At 38.2% G+C, this 23,585-nt stretch overlaps 1 protein-coding gene across 1 annotated transcript in view; it reads right to left on the bottom strand.

Annotated features, from left to right (window-relative positions):
- The window catches only part of BTBD7 (BTB domain containing 7), a 103,388-nt gene that overhangs the window by 28,341 nt on the left and 51,462 nt on the right, over window positions 1-23,585 (bottom strand). The window contains exon 4 of the mRNA XM_079127620.1: window positions 665-873. Within this exon, the coding sequence (XP_078983746.1) occupies window positions 665-873 (209 nt within the window). The remainder of the gene's footprint in view (window positions 1-664; window positions 874-23,585) is intronic.

Genomic DNA, 23,585 nt, shown 5'->3' with positions numbered 1-23,585 from the left:
AGACATAAGAATTTACTAAAAATTACTTTTGGCTAAAAATGAATAGTTGAAAATATTAGTATACGTTGGCAGGACACATGTACTGAGTTTTATAATCAGTTGAGCAGATCAGAAAGTGAGTATTTATATTTTGTTCTGTTTAAACTACTGGCTACAATCTAAATATCTGAGACTGTAGAAAATAAGAAATCACTACAGCAAATCCACTTTAGTGGAAGCCAAAAAAACTGCTATTGGAATATCTGACTTTGTCCACCGCCTCAGCCTCTTTGACTGTAGTTCATTAGGTCCTGGTTTTGTTCACAATGTCAAATCACAGGAGCAGTGTGCACAAAGGGCCAGTGAGCAAGAAGGCTTCTGTTGTACAAATATGAAGAGGACATTCCTGGGTGGTCTGATCACAACTTGTTTCTCTCTCCCACTGCCCTACCTTAGACAGAATAGTAGAACATAGATGGATTTCTTTATTTTTAAAATATTTTTAGTTGTAGATGGACACAATGCCTTTATTTTGTTTAATTTTATGTGGTGCTGAGAATTGAACCCAGTGCCTCACACATCCTAGGCAAGCGTGCTACCACTGAACCCCAGCCCCAGCCCCCCAGATGGATTTCTTGGTGCACATATGAATGACAATGAAGTTGAGAGGGGTGTTAATGATTACCTGTAGATAGTCAGACTGGATAGCAGTAAGCAGATGGTCTTTGCTGAGTTCATAAAAAACATCCGAAGTCATGACCTGGGATAATTCCTCACAGAGGAAATGCAAAGCTTGTCGGTGCACCCACTTAGAGCCATATGGATGAGAGCTCCACTTGAGGATGGCAATTAAGGTATCTAATGAGATGCTCTCAGCAATGATATCCTCACAGCCTAAAAGAGAAGGCAAACACTTCTTGAGATTAATCAGAAATATTACTTATTGAACATTAATGTGTTAGGCTTAAAAAGTAGCAATAGTAAAAAAGAACTCAAGGAGATTAAAATCTCATGGAATTCACCAAGACTTGGTGGGATGGGATAGCAACAGATTATGACATCTTTAGGAAATATGCTGCCCTACAGAGAGAGAGAGAGAGAGAAAGAGAGAGAGAGAGAGAGAGAGAGAGAGAGAGAGAGAGAGAGAGAGAGAGAGAGAGAGAGAGAGAGAGCTGTAGAAAAAGGTAGAGAATCCTCCCAGTTGTTCAAGAAAATAAATACCTATGTGCAAATCCAATAAATTTGAATAAGACAGTATTGTGGGAAATACTGGACCAAAGGGGAAAGAAGAGTAGGCAGAAATGATACAGCTGTGGAAACTGGCCAGAGGAAAGATATGGGTGACACTAGATGGACAGAGCAGCCACTACGCCTGATGAGAAGATAAGGAACATTTGTTCTTTGTTCTGTCCTAATAAAAAACATAACACCTTGCATTGCTGATAGTTTAATATCTCTGAAAACCGACAAAATATCAAAAGTTTTACACTCATCTAGCTTAATTCTTTCAAACTTAAAAAGAAATAAGTGGCTTAAGTAAAAAGGACTAGGATCATGGAGAAAGTAACTTAAGGCATTTTAAAAGCTCAATGAAGAAATGAAAATCTGAAAGATAGTTATTTTCCTTAGAAAAAGATAATATAAAGATAAATATTAGTAAAATCTGAATGACATTGTGGAAGGGACAATGGCCGAAGTTGGGCAGAAATTCTTTATTCACTAAGTTTACAATAAAATAAAATGCAATCCTGATTAATGTGTCCAAAAAAGTGAGAAAAAAAGCCGGGTGCAGTGGTGCACACTGTAATCCCAGCAGCTCAGGAGGCTGAGGCAGAAGGATTCCAAGTTCAAAGCCAGCCTCAGCAACTTAGTGGAAGCTGTAAGCAACTTGGAGAGATTCAGTCTCCAAAATCAAAACAAAACACAACCATTTAAACATCACCACCAACGATGACAAAAATATGGCTACACAGACTGTTCTTCAATAAGCTCAGAGTTTTACAAGATAAAGCCCAAAGAAAGGGCATCAACGAACTCCAGACTGTCAAAGTTCAAAGCTATCTCTAAGACTATAAAACAAGATCAGTGGCAGTCAATAAGGAATCTACAAAAGTAATGCCTCCCCCTTCCCTTTTTTGCTATGGTACCAAATTAGGAAAAATATAGTTAATTGTATAATGTGGTCTCCACAAAGCATTCAACAAAATATTTCATGATGCTGCTTGTTTGTTAGCACCACAAGACAGGGACTGCTGTCTTCAGTGTGTCTGTGGCACCTTCCTGCACATGGCAGGTGCCAAATAAAGCTGTGGGAAAACACGAGTGAGATCCTTGCAGATGTGAGGTGATGATACAACAGTGGTTAACAAAACCTTTCAGAAGTAGCACCAGTTAGCTAGGAGGGTACAGTGGGAGTCTCTGTCCTCGCCATGTTTATCAAGAATTTGAATGAAGATATGAAAGTAAGCCTCAAAATCTCCAGATGACCAGAAACTGGGAAACAGTTAACAACTCTGTGCAAAGCAAAAACATAACTGGCTATAAAGACTACTCAAAATGAAGTTGAAATGTAACTAGGAAAACTAGAAAGTTCTACACTTAAAATTGAAGATTAAATGAACAGTAGATGAGAGAGGCAAACTTAGCTTAGCTACCACTTACATAAAATAATATCTGGGTATTTTAGTTGCATGAATGCAAAACGTAACATGGCTGCCATAAAGCTGAAGCAATTTTAGGCCTTTAAAGTACAAGCATCAAGACTTCATCAGAGACTCATGCAGCCCCTGTTCTCCTACGTTGTTCTGGGGCCTGTGTTTTGGCTGGGCACTGATCAAACCACAGGATTTCTCAGAGGAGGGTAAGAGAAAAGTAGAGAGCTAGAGATCTGTCACAGGAGAAAAGCTTCAAATGAACAAGATTATTTGGCTTATGCAAGAGAAACCTGAGGAAAGACACAAGAGCTGTCTTTAAATGTATGATGAGTCCTCATGAGGTAGAAGAGAAATAACTGACATTGGCTGTTCCAAGGGCAGGTCCTGGGAAATGAAAAGATGTTGAAAGAAAGGAGACTCTGATTCAATAACAAGAAATTTATAATTATAATTTCTCTCCTTTCCTCTCTTCAAAAAAAAATTTTTTTTTTTTTAATCTAGAAAAGCAGCAGCAGAGGCTGGCTATCACATTAGGTACAGAGTGCAATGGATACTTAACACTGGATAAGAACTAGGGTCAGAGGACATCCAAGTTGCTTCCATCACAAGGACAGCATCATGTTTTGGAAAATGTAACAGAACAAAGATTCATTTATTTAATCTGAACAATAAAATAGTACCCTTATAAGGAACACTGAGATCACAACAAGATCTACATGAAAATGAAACCAAAAGGCACAAATATGCGCTGATAAGTGGGAAATGCGAAAAAGTTCTGAAATCAAGTTCTGAATATCAAGCTAGGACAGACCTCTTCCAGCAGCCAGGGGAGAAGTTCTGCTGGGCTGTTGTTTACAGTAATTGCTGGAATAGAAGTCAGCAGGTAAGTCAACCTGATGGGAAAGGCAATCTTACAGATGCACTTGGGAATAAAGTAGGGTGAATCAGAGGAAAGATGTGGGGTTAGGGATGTAGCTCGGTGGCAAAGAGTGCTTGCCTAGCATGCATGAGACCCTGGGTTCAACCCCCAGTGCTTGGGAGGTGGGTGAGTGGGAAGAAAGCATTTATCAGAATCCTACTAAACCAGGATATTGGCAGAGATGAAGAAAGTGAATTAAAGAGAATGTGGATCATATATTTAAACTTCTGAGGTTACAAAGAAGGATGTGGTAGGGAAAAACGGGCTTTGAAATCAGACAGATTAGATTTGAAAAAAGTCCCAGCTCTGACACACAGAAGCAGTCACCTTGGGCAGATCACTTAAAACTTTGAGCTTGATATTTTCTGACCTCTAACACTGGGATCATATCTTCCAGCTCAGGGCTGTCACGAGATCCAAATGAGCTGCACCCTCGACACTCTTGAGCCCCTTGGGGCAGAAGGATATGGACCCATAGCTCCTTTTCCTGCTCATTCTCCTGGTGATGTCGTCCATCTCTACAGCCCTCATTCCCACTGCACCCCTATGACTTCCCAGGCTACTGTTCCAACCCACAGTGCTCTCTTGAAGCCTCGTCATTCCTGACTTCCACTGGACAGTTCCAGGTGGATGTTCCATAAACAGTTCAAGTATAAAAGTCAGTTCATTTCCTCTTGGAAATCTAACTACTCCCTTTCTTAATCCATTTTAGAGGACATCACTTCTACCCAGTCAAAGCCAGCGATGTGAGTACTACTACTGATTCCTTCTCCTCAAATCCATATTCAATCTATCACCAAGCACTACTCGTTATGCTTTTAAATCCATCCCCTTGACAGAATCTCTACCAAATTTCTATCACTGTTTCATAATTTCGTATTTTCTCCCTATACTCTTAAAACAGCCTTAAAAAAAAAAAAAAAAAAAAACTCTCATTCTCCAGTATTATCCTTTTGAATCTCTATACTGCTGCCAGAATGGTCTTTTAAAATGTAAATTATGTATGCCTCTATAACAAATCATTCAATACTTGCGAATTACTTCAAGGTAAAACCCAAACTAAGTATCTCTTGATGACCTGGCCCTTGCCTGTTCTGCAGCCCCACCTGGCTTTAAAAAGTCTATTTTTAAAAGAGATTTATCTTATAGTGTCAAAATTAACATTTTATGATATGGTAAAGGATCTAAATTAGTGATAATATGCTTTTTATGAAAGTCTCAAAAATACTGGACAGAAAATATGCATCTAGCAGCAAGGCACAAGGAGGCAGGCAAGGGAAAGCTAGCAAGCAAGTCAGCAACACGTATAAATGAAATAAAGGTCCATCAACAACCAAAAAATTTTTTTAAAAAAAGATGCCAACAGTTTCACATGGTGCTGATTTCTTGGTACATTTTGGATCAACCTTAAAGGTCCACAAATATGTTACGCAAGTACTACACCACTTAGTTGTATTTCCAGCCCAAAGATAGTCAGATTCTTGGTGACAGAATGATACTGTACAAATCTAAGCCCAGTGCATAGACAAGAATGCTCATTTATGTGTCAGTATAGGTATTCATTTCTAGTGAGCAGAACGTCATATATTCTATCTTAGCAATTCTCAAACTATCTCTGATCAGGAATGGTTTGTTTTCATTTCTCTATAAACTTCCAATCTGACAAGAATCAATACCTTTATAAAATACAGCAAAAATGCCACTTGAATGTTGTGGCAATGTCAAATTGCTAGAATATTTTCTGTATGGATACTCTGCACTTATCTAACCGTAGACATACTTTGAACGGAACTGCTCTAGTAAGAGTCCCTTCTGCTTTCAGGAGTCAGGCTTGTCTTCTGTCGTGTAAAGAGCACACTGTGTTTACTACCTTATTGGTCCCAAGAGGAGAATGAGCAGCAGTGAGAACAAGGGACCCTTGCTGACCCACAGTGGCCACCAGAGTAGCCCCAGCTGCTGCAAACTGAAGCATAGCTGTCTCATGGGTCCTGGAAATTTGTGAAAATTAAACATTTTTTTTGTTACATACCACTGAGGTTCTCAGGTGTTTTGCTGCATAGCAATGACTGACTCAAAAATCTATAGAACTTTCTGAATGAACTTGAAAGCTTTTATTAACAATTTTTCTTATAATAAAATAAACTCCATGTGTAGCCAAGAAATCTAATGGATAAAAGGCACCAATGCATTCTGTTTAGGTAGTAGATTTGCAGCCATGCTGTTTTTAGCTTAGCTTACAGTGTGAAGTCATCTTCCTGCAATTCTTTTGCTTGGATGATAACCACATTTTATAAATTCATCTCCTACTTGTTTAATCCTTTCTTCTATTCTCTCACTAGAATATTTTCTACTCTTTAATTTTTGGCAAAAATGCCCCCTTTCAAAAGATACTGCATGTTAAACAGAATTATTTTCTGTTTGTATTATCAAAATTGTTTTTCTCCTTTTTATGTTCCTCTGGTAACTAAATATAAGCCTCAACGCTGACAGCTCTCTGGGCACACTGTCAGGAGCTGTCTCTGCTCTCCACTCTCACTTGTGTTTATTCCTAGGTACACCCTCCTACTTGTTTAACCAATGCCAGTGGGAAACCTTACCTTGCCTTGTGACCATCAGGAAATATATAAGCAGTTTCTGGATTCAGAGTTTCATACTGAGGTTGGATGGGAAGAGAAGGATGGAAGAGAGGGAGGGTGGGAAAGGAAAGGAATTATGGAGGGAGATGACAATTCACCAACCAACATCAAAGAATATTATGTTTGGACAAGGCTGGTCTTAGACTTAGCCTTAGGCATGGTGACTCTTTAATGGCACCAGATTAGAAATAAGATTAAAAGTACAAACAAGCGAAGAAAAGTTGTTAAATTCTTCACTGCTAACCTGGTGACGGACTGTGGTACCTGAGGTAAGGAATTATAAGGAGGAACTGCGGGCATCAGAAAGCAAGAAAAAGAGAAGCTTTGCATTTGGACAGCTGCATTACTAACTCTTGACTCATTCTTACCAGTCTGTGCTGGATCCGAAGACTTAGTTCCTCATATGCAGGCTAACGCAATCCATCACTGTTCTGAGGATGATGGGGAACACTGGAGACACAATAAGTCTGTACACTACCCTTTCTCTAGGATAGAAATCTTAAATTTCTACTGTGCTTACCCAGGTTCCTTTGACCATTATATCTAATCACTGTGTTCCACTGATTCTTCCTTCAAAACGCTCTTTGATTAGCCTCTTTAATTCCATCTCTAAGACTTGTCTATATGTACTGGCACTAATACCATCTCTGTTCAAATCCTCAGCACCTCAAACATCAATTCTTGAAAAGCTTCCCTACTTTCTCCTTCACTATGGTATTCAAATCTATATTGCTGAAAGGTTTATGTTTTCTAAAATGCCACTATCACCACACCAATTCTACTTACCTATTACAAACAGATCGAAGAATTCAAGATCCAAGGCAGAAAATATGAGTCAAGTCATACAGGCTGAAGACAAGACAACTTGTACCTCAGTATTTTAAACTGCGAGTCCTCAGATTGCAACTTCTGGGAGCTGGGTGGATATATATGAGCCTCTATACGTTTCCCAGGGGAATAATTCTACGAGTCTAAACCCAGACCCCCAGGGATGACCAGCTTAGAGACCCACTCACACTGCTTTCCTGTCTTCCCAGCTTCCCCCTTTCTTGAGAAAATACATGATCTGCATTCAAGCCTCAGGTGTAGGGCTGTGCTTGCAGCAGGGATCATTAGGAATGGAAGGAAATACCCAAAGATTGCTAGTAAAAGAAATGGCCCTAGAAAACAAGATTCTTGAATGATATTCCAAAACCAGATCCCTAAATGGGGGAAGTGATAACCCCTACAGGCAGCAACAGGACAACAGGAGGATTTTTCACCAAAGCAGATTAACAAGAGGTGTAAATGAAAGATGAATTAGCTCAACGGAAATGGTGGCACTCAAATGGAATGGGAACATTAGTGCACCTACGTCTCTGGTACTGGTTAGTTCTAGCTTTAGAAGCCCTGCAAAAAGAAAACTATGGGCTCACCTTAGCCAACTCTTTAACCTAGGCATTCTTCAAGCTCTGGAGACCTTGAGGTCAGTATTTAAAGAAACCCTATTTCCTGCCACTGCATGGCACACTGCCACAACTCAGGCTCAAGATTTAATCTGCAGGATATCAGAGATACCAAGATTTGAATGAAAGCGTCAGTAAGTCTTCATGATAAAATCTGGGTTCTGATAGGAACATTTGGACACAGAAACCCAGAATGGGGATGTTTGGGTCAATGAGCCGAAATGTTAAACCCCAATATTTGCCCCAATTTCCTGGTCTAGGAAAAGAAGCTTCCCCGACTCTTAGCTGGAGAACAGCAGCATGTCCTTGTCTGGAGACCCTGAAAACATGATGCCTCTCTTCTTCAAGATCTGCTCCTGCCTCTTCCTTCTACAACCAAACTAACAATCTAGATGAGATTTATAGCAGTCTCAGTAGGAAAATACAGTTCCTGTTCTGGAAGGAAGGAGTATAGAGACCCAAAGAATCCCAAGACCTGTCTGTGTACTGGCAAGTCAACTTGTGGCTGTGCATCTTGAGTACAGTGTAGCAGGAAGGAGTTCATTCAGAACCCAAGGGACACTGAGGGCATCTTCTGGTGCTTCTTTGCCTGATAACAAAGACTTGGTAACTGTAGCAAATGCTGATAAAGAAACAAGAGCTCAGACACCCTTGGGATAAAAGTCTGGGTTACTCCACCTGGTAGACTACCCAGATGTGAAGTATTGGTAAAGGGGGATAAAAATTTAGGTTGGTGAAGGAAGAGGGAGATCAGTCTGATTTATAGTATTCCATCTGGTTTTAACCTGAACTATTTCTCACAATCTCCATCCCTGTAGGGCTCTCAGAATTGGCCAAAAAGAAATATGTGAGACTTGGAAGGCAGAAGATAGCAGCTATTACTTTCTAAAAGCCACTGCAGTAAGGTGACACGTGTCACAGAAGTGCTAGTGGATATTGGCTAGTCCTTGCTTCCTCTCTGCATCCAGATTTTCCACCCAAGTCCAGTCTCATGCCCACCACTAGATGCTTGGATATAGCACCATTTACACAATAGCCATTCTCCATGAGTCCCTCTTCCCAGTCCCACTTTGCAGGCTTCTCATGTTCACAACTCATCTGGTCCTTTACCACTCTCTCTCAGATCTTCACTTCCTCAGTTTCTCTTCCAACTGTGTAGGCTTTAATTTTTTATTCCACATGTCAGAGTTGCTCAGCTTCCCTAACTGAACTTTGATAGTTATAAGATCATGAGTTAGAGCTTCAACATAGATGGCAGCCAGACTGGCTAATTCCACCATTTCCCTAAAGTGAGTCTCTGGTTGTGGTGTGGCTGGCCACACAAGTTGGATATGATGGAATATACCAACTGATGTGAGTGATGCAAACAGATTGAACTGAGCAACTTTACTCACCTCATGTCCTCTCTGCCTTTTACTTCGGCTACTTAATTTCAAAGGTGTATCCTGAAAGACTCTGCCTCAGCTGTACTTTTGTACCTCCTATTTTTAGGTGTGGAAATTCTGACACCTTGGAGTAGGTACTCCTAGGAACGAGGCACCTGTACATATGCAAACCATGAGAGGCAAGAGTGTAAAAGTCCCATGAAAAACACCTTCCATAGGGGCTGTGGGATAAATTGTTCCCTTATTTGGACAATTCTGAAGCACATTCCATGTGGTTCTTTAGAGGGTTCCAGCAGGATTCAGGCCAGTTGTCCAGAGAAAAACTGTACTGGTTCTCTCATGTCATTTCACTCTTCCCAATCTTCCATTCCTATTCTCTGGAAGAATTTCCCTAAATTAACTATCTACATGAATGTCCTTATCCTAAACTTCACTTTCTGAAGGAAACCCACACTAACGTAAAACAGATAAAAAACTCCACTCCTGACAATGATCAATAAGAAAGTCATTTAAAACTGCCACTCTGGATTTTGGACAAACTACTGGGCCATTCAGCCCTAGATTTCAGGTTAACTTTCTAGACCTTTGTTTAAAAATATTTTAACTGAGTCATGTGCAGGATTCTATATTAGATGCGGGAGATACAACAATATAAACAATACCACTTTTGTCATGAAACTATCAAAATCCTAGGAGAAGTAGAAAAGGAAGTAGGTGATCTCACCTCTAAGCATAAAGCTATGAGAGGTGTAGACAAATGGATGTGGTGGGGCAAATATAACTTTACAGCTGAGGTGACATTGGAAATACACCTTTTTAAGGAAATGGGAAGAAATAGTACTCCAGGCAGAGGGAATGTGTGTGTGTAGCAGCGCTGAAGGTAAAAGTGACCACAGAATATGTACTTTCAAAAAATGGTTTGCTGATTTATGATTACACAAATGGTATGCCTTTACGCCATGTACAAACAGAGAAACAACATGTATCCCATTTGTTTACAATAAAAAAAAAAAAATGGTTTGCTGGAGAAAAATATTTAGAATATAACCTAGTTTTCTTCACCAATTCTAGTTTCCTATACTTCACTAACATTATAAATTTGTCATTCAGAGTGTTTCAAACAGTTTGCACCTACACTCATAGAAAAAAGATCAAGGGGTTGGGGTTGTGGCTCAGTGGTAGCATGCTCTCCTAGCAAATGTGAGGACCTGGGTTTGATCCTTGGTACCACATAAAAATAAAGGTATCATGTCCACCTACAACTAAAAAAACATTAAAAGAATTTTTTTAAATCAAAATTTCTCTATAAAATAAAAACACTTGTCTTTGAGGTTCCAATAAATTTGTTTTCTTATAATTAAATCAATCCATAAAAATTGTTGGTATTAGCTGATCTGACTTTAGAAAATAATATAATTAATATAATTAAGAAAATAATACCAGAAAGTTAAATAATGTATTAGTTTTCTATTATCATGTAAAAAAATTATCATAAATTTATTTGGTTAAAAGAATACTTTTATCATCCTGTACTTTCTGTGGGTCAGGAGTCTGGGCGTGGGGAACTGTCTGGCTGTTCAGTCAGGGTTCTATAAATGTGCAATGAAGGTGTCAACTGGGCTTGCATTTCATCTGAAGGCTCAACTGGGAAAGAATATGCCTCCAAGTTAATTCAGACTGTTGGCAGAATTCTTTCCCTATGGCTGAAGCCTGATTCTTACCTTGTGGTTCTCTCATCAGGTCTAAAGAAACTCTTACTTCTGCAAAGCAAGCAAGGGGAGGAGTTTCTAGCACTAGTTGGCTTTGAGATGGAGTTCTATAAGACAATATAATGATAGGAATGACATCCCATAATTTTTGCCTTTGATCACAAGTCACATATAAGGAGAGGGGATTACAGAACAATATGAATGCTAGAACACAGGGACCACTGAAGGCCTCCTTTGTGTCTACCTGTTCCAGTACGTTTATGACCACCTAAGGAATATACTGTCAGACCTCACCACTTACTCAGCCCTTAAGCACCCCCTATGTCTTTCATCCATTTTTGCTAGTGTTCCCCATCCCCCAGAACAAATGTAACTTTACTTCTCTGAAGAGAGGTTTAAAAATGCTATCAACATTTTGGGTACGCATCAGAGTTTAGGGGGAAAAATTAGAGTGTTTCTGAGTTTCATTGCTCATACTCGTGTTCTGAATTTGTTGTCCCTGTTGGGTACAGAGATATGATCAAGGTACTGTCTTAAAATGTAACATTTAGCCACATGGAAATGCATCTTCCAAGGTCTGTTCCTATTATAATCTTATGAGATTTTCTTGTATTAGCTAAATGCCAGAAGTGACTGGTCATATTGTAGCTCTAACCTAAATGTTTGTGTTCCCCTTTAATGTGTTTTAAAATTATATCCTGAGACACCCTCTGGACTGTCCATCTGGAAGGGTATATGAGAAACTGATAACACTGTCTCTGGACAGGAACTGAGTGGCTGGGAGACAAGGTTGGAAGGGCAAGTGATTTCACTTTTTAAAATTCTGTTCTATGTGAGCATATTACCTGTTCAAAAAACTCACCACAACCACCAGGCTACGGAAGTTGCCAGGAGTTCCTTCCCTTTCTGCTCAGTAAATCAATCACTGACCACAAAACTCAAGCAAATATTGAAAAGGAAATGAGAAGATTCTTTATCCTGAGAATATTACTTCCTTTTACAGGAAGGAGGCAATCACTGAGATTCACACTGTGTGTGTGTGTGTGAGAGAGAGAGAGAGAGAGAAAGAGTGAGAGAGAGAGAGAGAAAGAGAGAGAGAGAGAGAGAGAGAGAGAGAGAGAGAGAGAGAGAGAGAGAGAGAGAGAGACATGCACTGAGAGCTATATTCTTTATTCCTGTAAGTGCTGCCAAGTTGTGTAAGAGAGAAAAGCGATAAAGATGGGAAATATGCTGAAACTTCTAGGAAAAAACTTTGGTAACTCAGAAGAGGAAGAGGCTAAAATACATACGCAACTGATCAGAGTCAAGATTTCTCTTTAGGCCATGAAACTGGAATGCACACCCCCACACACAATTAAGTTTAACAATACTTAAGATACTTAATGATATTCCTCTATTTTACTTTATAAATTAGTGTGCTAATGTTAGCATGGCATTTTAAGTGTTTACATGTGAGTGCTCTGGGGTGAGAGCGTACAAATGGGAAAGGCACTCATGAGGGTGTCAGTTCTCTGGATACAGACAGCACATGCAGTCCTTTACTATAGCACAAGGCTGGGTTGGGGGTTGTCAAACTGGAACATATGGAGGCCTGAGTGTAATGAAAGTGAACACATTCATAAATACAGAATATACCACTAGACTTGGATTGAGCAGAGACCCAATTCTAATTTCGTTAGCCATGAGATGTGTGAAGTTTTTACCTATTTGCTCACCTGAAAAAATGTGGATAATACTATATATCTCAATTAGTTATTTTGAGCATTAAATACAGGGCACTTATGTTTTTTAATTTAAGGGAAATATTAAATAAATGTCAGTTATTACTATGATTAAACCTCCTTATAAGGACACCAACAATACTGGTATATTCTAATTCAAAAGCAAGCACAAGATTTGTGGGGATATATAAGAGGGTAGGAAGGGAGCATAGCCTCTTGAAACTAATTAAAGACCCAGAAAGGGAACTGAAATATTGACAACCTAAATATATTATATACTTCTTTGTTGCAGATTTATCAAAGTACTAAATTTAAAAAAATCCTACTACTGAGTATGTGAAAAGCTCAGGATATTCACACCCACTTTAAAAACAGAAGATGGCCATTTACCTTGGGTAAAAAGATAACTACCATGATCACTATCCTTATCATTCCATTAGTGACAAACAGTAAATCAGCAGTCTTACTTCTATTATAATAAAAAGGGAGGAGATCCAAGATGGCAGACTAGAGGGAGGCTGCGTTCCTTACTGCTCGGGTTTCAAGCAGAGGATATCTGGTTCTCCCTGAGGCAGTCTTTGCTGCTTATTGATCCCCTGCTGTTTACCCCATTTGTCTACTGCGATCACCTGCAATCTGCCAGCATATGGACTCCTTTTTGAGTGCAGATTGCTCACTGACTGTTGCCTATCACCTGGCATTTGCCTGTCTCTTGCCTGCCCATTGCCTACCTTTCACCTACCCATCACCCACTGCCCGAGGTCCACCTGTTGATCATCCGTTAGTGACCAGCAGACGGCCAGTGGATCGTCAGCTGCTAGCTGTTGCCTGGAAATCCACTGTCACAGAACCTGCAGGTTTGATTACACATGGCTGCCACCATTTTGAGACAACGGCCAGGACCTGTAGGACCCCTATCTCCAGGACCCCTCAGCTAGACCCACCACACCTAACCCCCAGGAACTCCGGCTGGCCACGCCCACACCCCTGAGCTGAAGCTCCCCATTTGCCAACACATTTGGAAGCACTGCAGTCATCTTTGATTATCCTGGAAGTGAAAGCTCCCATCTTTAGGTAGAGCAAATCCCATCCCGAAAAGCCTGCTGGGCAGTGGAAGCTCATTGTCAGGTACCTCTCGTGCATCAGGCGACTGAAGACTGGGAGGTCTGAATACTATACGACAGTTATAGTATACATTTTTTTTTTCCTTTTCTCTCCTTTTTGAAAATTTTTGAGTTATTTCTTTACTCTTCTTGCTCTATTTTCCTTTTGTTTCCCTGTTTCCTCAGTCTCTTTCTCCCTTTTCTCATGCTAACAAAAAGGGAAAAGTCTACTACAACTTTGGCAGACACAGCTATAATTATGCTTTTCAGAAAACTTTTTGATATCTCCTGGTTGGTCACCTCTCACATGTTCATGTGCTGCCTTTACATCAGTGTGCCTCGGAGATCATGTTCCCTCTATTCCCAAATAAGAGTAGCTCCAGAGTCAGAAGTGGCACCCAAGCGATTCCCTAGCTGGAAGTTAGGTTATAGAACATTTGTTCATCTGTATGTGGGATAATATCTGAGGAGAATAATGTGAATAAGGTTCTTAACACAGGGCCTGGCAAGGAACAGATGTTCAATGAATTCTTCTGAATAAGTAAATAAATACAGCATAAAACTTTTTAAAGAATTAGTAGGGGCTAGATAGAGCTCAATGGTAGAGCACCTGTCTGGCACAAGCAAGGCCTTGGGTGTGATCCCCAACACTAAACAAAAAGTAATTTGACCTATGATTTATACATTTTTATCTGCTTACAGAATTGTATGCACTTTTTAAACCCATATTTCTAGAACATTTCTTAAGGTTTCTAAATCTTGTAGCCAAAGAGAGCTTTCAGAAAATGCAAATGTGATCAGGCCACAAAGTTTGCTTTAGATAGGATGAGGTCTTGTGTGTATCTGAGATGTGAGTGTATACACACATGTACACGCATGCATATATATGCTGGGGGGCTGAATGTGGGGTCTTGCACATGCTAGGCAAGCGCTCTACAATTGAGCTCTATCTCTAGTCCTTTTAAAATTTTATTTTGAGACAGGGTCTCACTAAGTTGCCAGACTGGCCTCAAACTTTCAATCCTCTTGCCTCAGCTTCCTGAGTGGCTGAGATTATAGATATGCACCACCATGCTCAGCAGGATGAGGCCTTAAGGTTTCATTATGGCATACACAAAGTCCTTTATATCATCTAGTCCTATTTGCTCCTTTTACCTCTAATCTTAACTCCAGCAATGCTGGATTTTGAAACTGATTCACTAAAATGATTCTAGAAAGTACATGGACCTCACATTGTGTTTCTAAATCTATTAACATTCGAGCTTATATTTACTTATGAAAGGTTCAGAAATTTTCTTAAGCTAAACTGTATGATTAAATAGTTATGCTTTATTTACACCTCATTTTTTAGTATATTGATAGTGTTTTGTTTTTAATATAAAAACAGTGTTTTGTTTTTAATAATTTATTTTAATAAAAATGAGTAGAAACCTAGTACTAAAACCAAATCACTTTGGTAAAGGCCTAACTCTATTGAGAGTGAAGAGAAATATGTTAAGAAACAAAGACAAAAACATCTCAGTATGAAAGTATTTTTTTTCCTCTCCGCATTTTTTATTGGTGCATTGTAGTGATAAATAACGATGGGATTTGCCAGGTGCAGTAGTGCAGGCATGTAATCCCAGCAGCTTGGAAGGCTGAGGCCCTAAACAACTCAGTGAGATCTTGTCTCTAAATAAAATACAAAAAAGGGCTGGGGATGTGGCTCAGTGGTTGTGTCCCTGAGTTCAATCCCCTGTAACAAAGAAGATGGGATTTGTCATTACATATTTTTGGTTTTCTAATGCCACTTTCAGATGTATGGACATTTACCTTTAAATACTATGACATGCAAAACATTTATCAGAAGTTTTATAGACATGTCAATACTAAGTATGAGGTAAATAAAAATGTTTTAGTGCAAAGGACTACAACAGAGCTTGAAGTCTTTTAATAAACTAAAGTCATCCCCTTTAGGAGGATATTTACTTAGGCTAGCCCACATCATTTTATAACGGAGCCTGGTAGTCATTTCCTTGAAATATATGAAAAAAAAGTAAAACCATGTAGTTTCTGCTCAGTTTATATTCACTGAATGTTTTAGCAGTCCTTTGGAAACATTTATAAAAAGCTAGTTTAGTTAATAGTAGTTATCAGTGGAAGGGAAATTAGAAGGATTCTGGAACACCTTCTGTGTTACTTCTATTACCTGAATCTAACCGTTAGTGCACCTATTATAATTTTCAGACAGTAACTTTTGTGTTATTAAAAATAAACTCTAGGGCTGGGGAGATAGCTCAGTCGGTAGCGTGCTTGCCTGGCAAGCACAAGGCCCTGGGTTCGATCCCCAGCACCGCAAAATAAATAAACAAACTCTAGCTGATACCCGTAATCTCTGTAATTTGGCAACTTGAGGCAGGAGGATTGCAAATTCAAGGTCAACTTCATCAACTCAGTAAGGTTCTAAGCAACTTAGTGAGACCCTGTTTCAAAATAAAAAATAGAGCTGGGGATGTAGCTCATTGGCAAAGTGTCCCTGGGTTCAATCACAGATACTAAACCAAATCAAAAGCTCTAAATGTACTGATGGAAAATTTCACCCAGATTTATTAAATATGAAAAAGCAAAGAGAGTAATATGTACATTGTGATGCTATTTACAGAACAAATCAAGATATGTATGTGAAATGCACACTCACGCACATACACAAAGATTTTTAAGGAAACCCGTTTAGAGCATCATTGGTAAGAGTCTGGGTGACTGGGTGAAATGCACTTTACACCACAGTTCTGTATCGTTTCCCACTTTTTCAACAATAAGCAAGAATTGCTGTTGAAATGAATTAATTCAAATTTAAAGTTTTGGCATGGAGCTATTAAAAAGGATGGTTTATTTATAAATGTTATCAAACATATGATCTAAAGTCTTAAAGTGAAAGGTGTATTGGGAAGCTGGGACCCTGAGTATACAGTGGTATTCAGTATATTTTTGCTTTCAAGTCCATCTTTTCATCAACAGAAGTAGCCTTGGGGAGATAACAATGTAAGCACTGACTTCCTCATCCCTAAAATGGGAAGAAAGAGAGCACCTACCACACAGGTCACTATAAAGATTAAGTAAGGTATTCCTTTAAAAAAAAAAGTTCAGTCAGTACCTTTCCCACAGTAATAGTTAAATAAGATCATTACTCATCTATCTTGATTCTTAGAACACTTTCTTCTAGCCACTTCCAAACCTAGAAGCAGACGGAGTACTTATATTTGGTCAGAATCCTTTGGATATTTTAGGGAATAACAGCAGAACTTGACTTTAAAGCTGAAACTTCAACTTTGTTCCTTAATTCTGGGTTTGAAAAGCCTAGAGTGTCTTCTTCCTTCTGTCATTTTCCTACCTCAGTCACTTATGCCCTTCCCCTATCTTATTTTACTTAATACCAAATAACCTGCATCTTGGACTCCATTCACTTTTGTCCTCTGCACTGTAAGGTGTATGAGTAGTCCAAATTTGATGTCAAGTTACAAAAATAAAGAAAAGGTGATGATTAGGCCATTTCTCTGAGTGTTTCTAAGAAAAAAAAGGGCTCTGAGTGAATCAGATTATAGTGGAGTAGGAGTTTACACCAAACAGGAGACATGCCACCTTGGGAATGCTCTATGGACCATTTTTTGACTGTTCTATCATCTAATATAGAATGCTCCCCACAAATGAAATCATGTTAAGTGCTGAGGCTAAATGTTTAAAAAGAATCTGAATCTGGTTAACTTTTTACACTTTAGATACTTGGAACTGTGCTGTCAAATATGTGCAAACAAAACAATTCTTACTGACGAAACTACTATATAAGTGTTATCACAAGTCAGTTTTTAAAACACTTGTGAGAAGGCCCTCCCCCTGTGAACCACAACAGTGCACGCATATCTGGAATAAGGAAACTAGCTCAAGTCAGGAAGCCCAGATGGAGTTTACACGTATGCGGTAGAGCCAGGACTGAAACACAGGTCTAATTTCAAAGCTCATGTTTACAAAATATCATTGTACAGGAGCACTACTATTTTTCTGAGAACCTGTGCAAATGGAGAACCCATTTTCCAAGCTTCACAGGGCAATGAAGAAGAAATGAAATAACATATGTGAAGTGGCTGTCATGAAGCTAAATACTTAGTGGCATTCAAACCTATCTGCTTCACTTCTTTTTTCCCTGGAATAACATTTGCATACAGCAGTGGTGTTCGATAAATGGTTACCTGAAATATAAAAAATTAGCTTACTATTATATCTACGGACATCAAAAGTTCTGATCAACCCATGTTAATTAACTACTGTATTTTAATTTGAAAGTTGTATGTAAATAGTGATATGTACAAAGTGTAGTGAAGGACAATTTCTCAATAATTCAAGACAAGATACGGTACCACAAATTTACAAATCTTTTGCTATTTTACCTTTTCCTTCCAGCAAGCCTTGAAAGTTCATTATCACAGAGAAAAGGTTTTGCTTACTGTTGAGAAAAGACTTCTAATTAAATTTCACATAATTTTAAATAAAAACAAACAAGAGCTTCTACTACAAATGAACTGTACATATTTTAGAAACACTTTTTGCTGTAGTTACAATGTATACAAATGTGTATAGATACACATTTACCTTTAAAAAGTTATATAAAACTATTCATACTTATTGAATACTATTCATACTTATTGTCCTTTACGTTTACAAACAGGAATGAATGAACATTACATTTCCACAGACGAGAAACAAATATGGCAACTTCTTACAATTTTATTTTCCCATAATAAATCAAACAAGGTAATTTAGAATAAGAATTTCCAAGTTACTTTAACACTGAGTTATGTTATTTATCATGAATATAAATCACTGTCATAATCACTAAATACATTTTTATTTCTCAATTTTAGATGCATAATTAATTCTTTAATCTAAATTGTAAATTAGTGCAAAAGGTAAAGGTTGTCCTTGGATAAGACTATATTGGCTTCAGAATATGAACAGCCTTGGAACTGGCTCAGTGGTAGAGCCCTTACCTAGCATGTGTGAGGCATGGGTTCGATTCTCAGCACTGCATACAAATAAATAAAGGTTTATCAATAAAAATATTTTTAAAAGAAGAATATGAACAGCCTTGATTTGCTTTCAATGATATTTAAAATTCAACTGATATTCTATTTCATATCAATGGACCAACAAGTAAAGAGCTGATGAGACAATTTTATTTGATATGTAAAAAAATCCTGAGTTAGATGGCAGTTACATGTTGTTTAGACTGTATCTAAATTTACTTCTCTAAATACTTCAAATTTATCTCTCAGATTGGAATTAAGGATTTTCCTGTTGTTTGCAACTTCTAGAGCTAAACATTGTAACCTGTGTCTCCGCCCCTTTTTGCAGTAATGGGGATGGAATCCAGGTCTTGTGCACGCAGGCAAGCACTTCACCACTGAACCATACTCCCAAGTCTCCCTTTTTCTTTTTTCTTCTTTTTAAAAAGGTTACTCAGTTTTCATTGTTATTAAAAATAATTCATAACAAGAGTCTACTAAGAGCAAAGTTCTGTACAAGGTCTTGAGTGATTCAAAGATCATCAAGATTTTCAAACTCTTAGGGAACTTAATACACTAGGTGACAGAGTAAATGAGACAGGTGCATATGTAATAGCAAAATAAGTCAGAAGATGTAAAAACGTAAGAAAAATAAATGTTTTAAAAGTTGTCAGGAAGTTCAGTAGTAGAGCACTTGCCTTAAAATGTTTAAGACAAAATGGTATGCTGTTACTCCATGTATAAACTGAAACAACATGTATCCCATTTGTTTACAATAAAAATAAATTAAAAAAATGTTAAGACACTGGGTTCGATCCTCAGCACCACATAAAAATAAATACATAAAAAGATTGTGTCCATTTACAACTAAAAAAATTTAGAAAAAAATAGGAAGTAGAAAATACCTTTACGTTGGAAAGACTGGGATGAAACAAGGTATGTAAGAAGCATGTCAGTTTGGTCTTATAGATTGAGGCAGAATTTAAAGATGTAGAGATAAAGGGCAAATCTACTCCAGAAAAAAAGAAGAGCAAAGCTCAGAGAGTTTGTCGTTTATATAAAAAATGGTTTGTTTTAAAATAAAATACGCAATCAAATATTAGATTTTAGAACTCTACTCAGGCTTTAAGTAAAAATTGTTTTTAAATGTTATTTCATTATGATAAATAATATAGTCTCAGAGTCCCTTGAATTGTCATTCATGAAGCTAAAATTAATTTTAATCTGTTGTCTGTTTAACTGAAACCTGTATTTACTACTCTGATCGGTTGATAACAGTCTTCAGCTTAGTTCCATTATTCTTTAGGAAGTACATTCAGACTAATTTGCTGAAGAGGAAACAATTATAAACAGAAGTAAAATGAACTGCCAGATCCACTGAACTGAGATAGAAGAATGTCAACATTGGAACAATGGAGAGGATGAGAAGAGGGAGAAATGGGTGGGTGAGTGGGGACAGTGAGTCTGCTAGTTTGCATTTGTTTCAAGTCACACACTCTTGGAAGCTGACCAAGTTGCCAAAGAAAAAAATTAGGTCATTTCTTTCAGTTGCTTCTGTTAGATTTTTAATTCAATAAAATGTAATCATATTCATGACTAAAAATATGGCAAATGTAATACAGAGTCCATTTTGGAATGAAAGTTATAAATTTCATCTTGTAAAGATTAAAAATGCATTTTTGATCAAGATAAAAAGTTTAGAGTCTGCTGTAAAATATCCAGCACTGAAATATTCATGTAGATGTTGATTATTCTGAGCTATTTTGTTCTGAGGTCAGTAGTACTTATTCCTGTGGGTTGTTAAAGTTCATAAGAAAGTCTACAGTTCTTCTCAAGTGTGGCATTTTTCTAAAAAAACTTAAAAATCAACTAAGAGTTTACACTCTGATTTCACAATGTCAAATCTATTTATCCAGAGTATGCTAAGGTCACTGTCAAAAAGATCAATCACCTAGTTCTTCTTGCAGGGTTCTTCCAATCTTGTCACAAAGATCAATCACCTAGTTCTTCTTGCAGGGTTCTTCCAATCTTGTCACCTATTCTGGAATTTTATACATAGGCATTGCTACCAACGAGGCTTTTTGTATAGCAAGCAAACACACACACACACACACACACACACACACACACACACACACACACACACACACACACACAAACAAAAACTCCAGTTAGCTTGAAGAGAAAAGGGGTGTCTGAAAGGTCACTGTTAGTTCACAACACTGCTGGGAAAGCTGGAGACCAGGCCCAGCAAATAAGATAGAGGGCTGCTGAGTGACGACTCCACCACATGGGAGCCCAGTTAGGCCAATGAGACCCTGGCCACAAAGACTCCTGCTCTGCCTGTTGATGTCCCACTCTGTTTTCAGAAATAATCCTCTATAATAGCCTGCTTTTCTTTGTCTTTAGATCTTAATTCAAAAAGCCTCGTTTACAAGCTGAAGCCCTACCCACTCAGACCTAGGAAGCAAGTCTCTGGCACTTTAGATCTTTCTACTTGGGAAGGGGCTCTGCCCTCTATTAAGACCTATACCATGAGGAATTCTGCAAAACTGAAAAGTAGGTTATAATACTGGGCAGTCAAACAACTCAAGGACTCGCACACAAATGAAGAAAAGAATGGCAAGGAACAGAACAAAGCCCTCTGTCCTCTAACTGTTCTGGAGCAGTCTCAGTGGTCCCCCACCCAGGTCCCTGTCCTCACAGTTTTTAAAACTCTTCCCAGGGCCTATATTACCCAGACCCCAAACAATTCAGCAAGAAATGGCTCAGGACTGAGATTCCCCCAAGTTGATGCTTCAGTCACTGCTGTAGTATGCTATTTCATTCCTATGATGAGAACACGCCTCCCACCCTCAACCCTGGAAAGTGTCCTCAAATGCCCCTTTCTACTACCATACCCAAATTTCTGGGCTCAGATTAGATTCAGAACTGGTTCAAATCACAAGGTCACCACTTACAAACCTAGGAAAAGGCTAGTTATTAATCTGAGCCCTGCAATACTGTCAGAATGACTGAAAAAGAAAAAGCTCTGGATAAACTAAAATTATAAGCATGATCTCATTTGTGAACATCCTTATGTAAAATTCTTTATGTTAACATTCTTATGACAAATTCTTTAGTCCTTTAGGACTGTGGTCTTCTCTAGGTCTCTCTGGGTCTATAAGGGGCACTGATGTCATATCCTTTTTCTTCATTAAAAAATTTTGAATCAAAGTGGTATTATAATTTTAAATCTAATAGCACTGAAATACCCCCAAAACATTCCCCTCCTGGTCCTCTCTTCCACTCCGAGTTTTCCTCCCCGGAGGCAACTACTGTAGCCCGAGTTGCTTCCCGAGCTTTTTCTTCCAATACGCACCTCCATATTACAAGTGTTACTAAAGTAGTATTCTGTGTTCATGATTAAATATTGCTTATTGCTGTAAAGCTGTATACTAGAATTATATTTTCTTTCACATGCAATTTTAAATTACCTAAGAGATATTTTCTCTTAACCATTTGCTTGTCTATGAATATATTGCTAATTCTTCATGAATACATCAAAAAAGACTCAAAATCTCTTACAGTGCTGCTTAAATGTTCAAACACTTAAGTATCTGATTTCCCCCAGACACCGCCTTCCTGAGGCTGTTCACCCTCCTCGTCCGTCTGGACTGGACACTCACTAGAGAGCAACTCCTCGACTCACACTTAAGGTTTTCCTTTGCTTCTCTCCTGTGTGGACTCTGGTTTTCTGGATTTCACACTTCTTTATTCTTAGTTGGCTGTATCATTTGATGGAACACATCTTCAGTAGCTTCTTAAGTATGGAAGCGGGAGACAGATTTTTTGAGGCATGACTGGAAATACCCCTATTTAGTCTTACACTTGATTGGTGCTCTAGCTAAATACAGAATTTTCCATCAGCTTTTTGAAGGTTCTGCACCACTGTATTGTAGTATTTAGTTGCTGCTAAAGTTTAATACCACCTATTTTTCTGTATAAAACCTATTTTTCCCTCTCTCTATAATAATTTTAGAATCATCTCTTTTGGCTTAGTGTTCTGAAAAGGAAGGAACTTTTATCCTTTAGTTCGGGCCATATTTCTTACATCACTCCTTAGATAATATCTTCTCTTTGCTTTTCTCTGGTACATAAAATTCTAAAATTATTATTGCTAAGATGTCAGACCTTTCGGATAAACTTTTTTTTTTTTTTTAAATGGTAGTGGGGATTGAACCCAGGGCCTTTTTGCATGTGAGGCAAGCACTCTATCAACTGAGCTATATCTCCAGACCCATCTATTTACTTATATATCCCCTTTGTTATTAGTCACTTTATAGATTTCAACTTTACTTTTCAATTCTTCTATTACACTTTCCATTTCTGCTATCTTATTTCCAAGGGCTCCCGTTTTTACTTTTTTGTTTTTTAAATTAAATATTTATTTTGCAGTGCTGGGGATGAAACTCAGGGTCTTGAGTATGGTAGGCAAGTGCTCTACAACTTAACTATATATACCCTGAGCTGTGTTTTTACTTTTATAGCATCCCACATATGACTCATTGGTTCCATCAAATGTTCTTTAATAAATGGATAATTTAAATTCCATGGTAATTTTCTTCTTTATTCTGTGTCTACTATTAGTTTGTTCTTTTTGTTCTGCTATGTCTCATTTAGCTTTCCTCAAATGTCCACTGATCCTTACATAGGTTTTCATATATAAGTTTAAGTAAATAACAAATAGCTGAAAGTGCTGCTGAGTAAGGATTGCCGATTGTAGTCTGACCTGTAGAATAAATACAAGCAAACTGGACTGTTCATTCCACAATGAGTCTAATCTCATTGTGGAACTCCAAAACATCAGCAACTATAGGTGTCTATATTTTTGGGCTGTTCACCATTCCAGAGCTCCAATTCCTTCTTGTACGAGAGCAGGGGAAAGGAGTGTGTGATTTTACTATCTACTTTGTAGGCTTTCACATAATTCCCAGTTTCAATCTTGTGGCTCATCCT

The sequence above is a fragment of the Sciurus vulgaris genome (genome assembly GCF_902686455.1).
Source record: "Sciurus vulgaris genome assembly, chromosome: 2".
Taxonomy (NCBI): Eukaryota; Metazoa; Chordata; class Mammalia; order Rodentia; family Sciuridae; genus Sciurus; species Sciurus vulgaris.
Note: the sequence above shows the minus strand (reverse complement) of the source record. Positions and strands in the feature narration are given on the sequence as shown.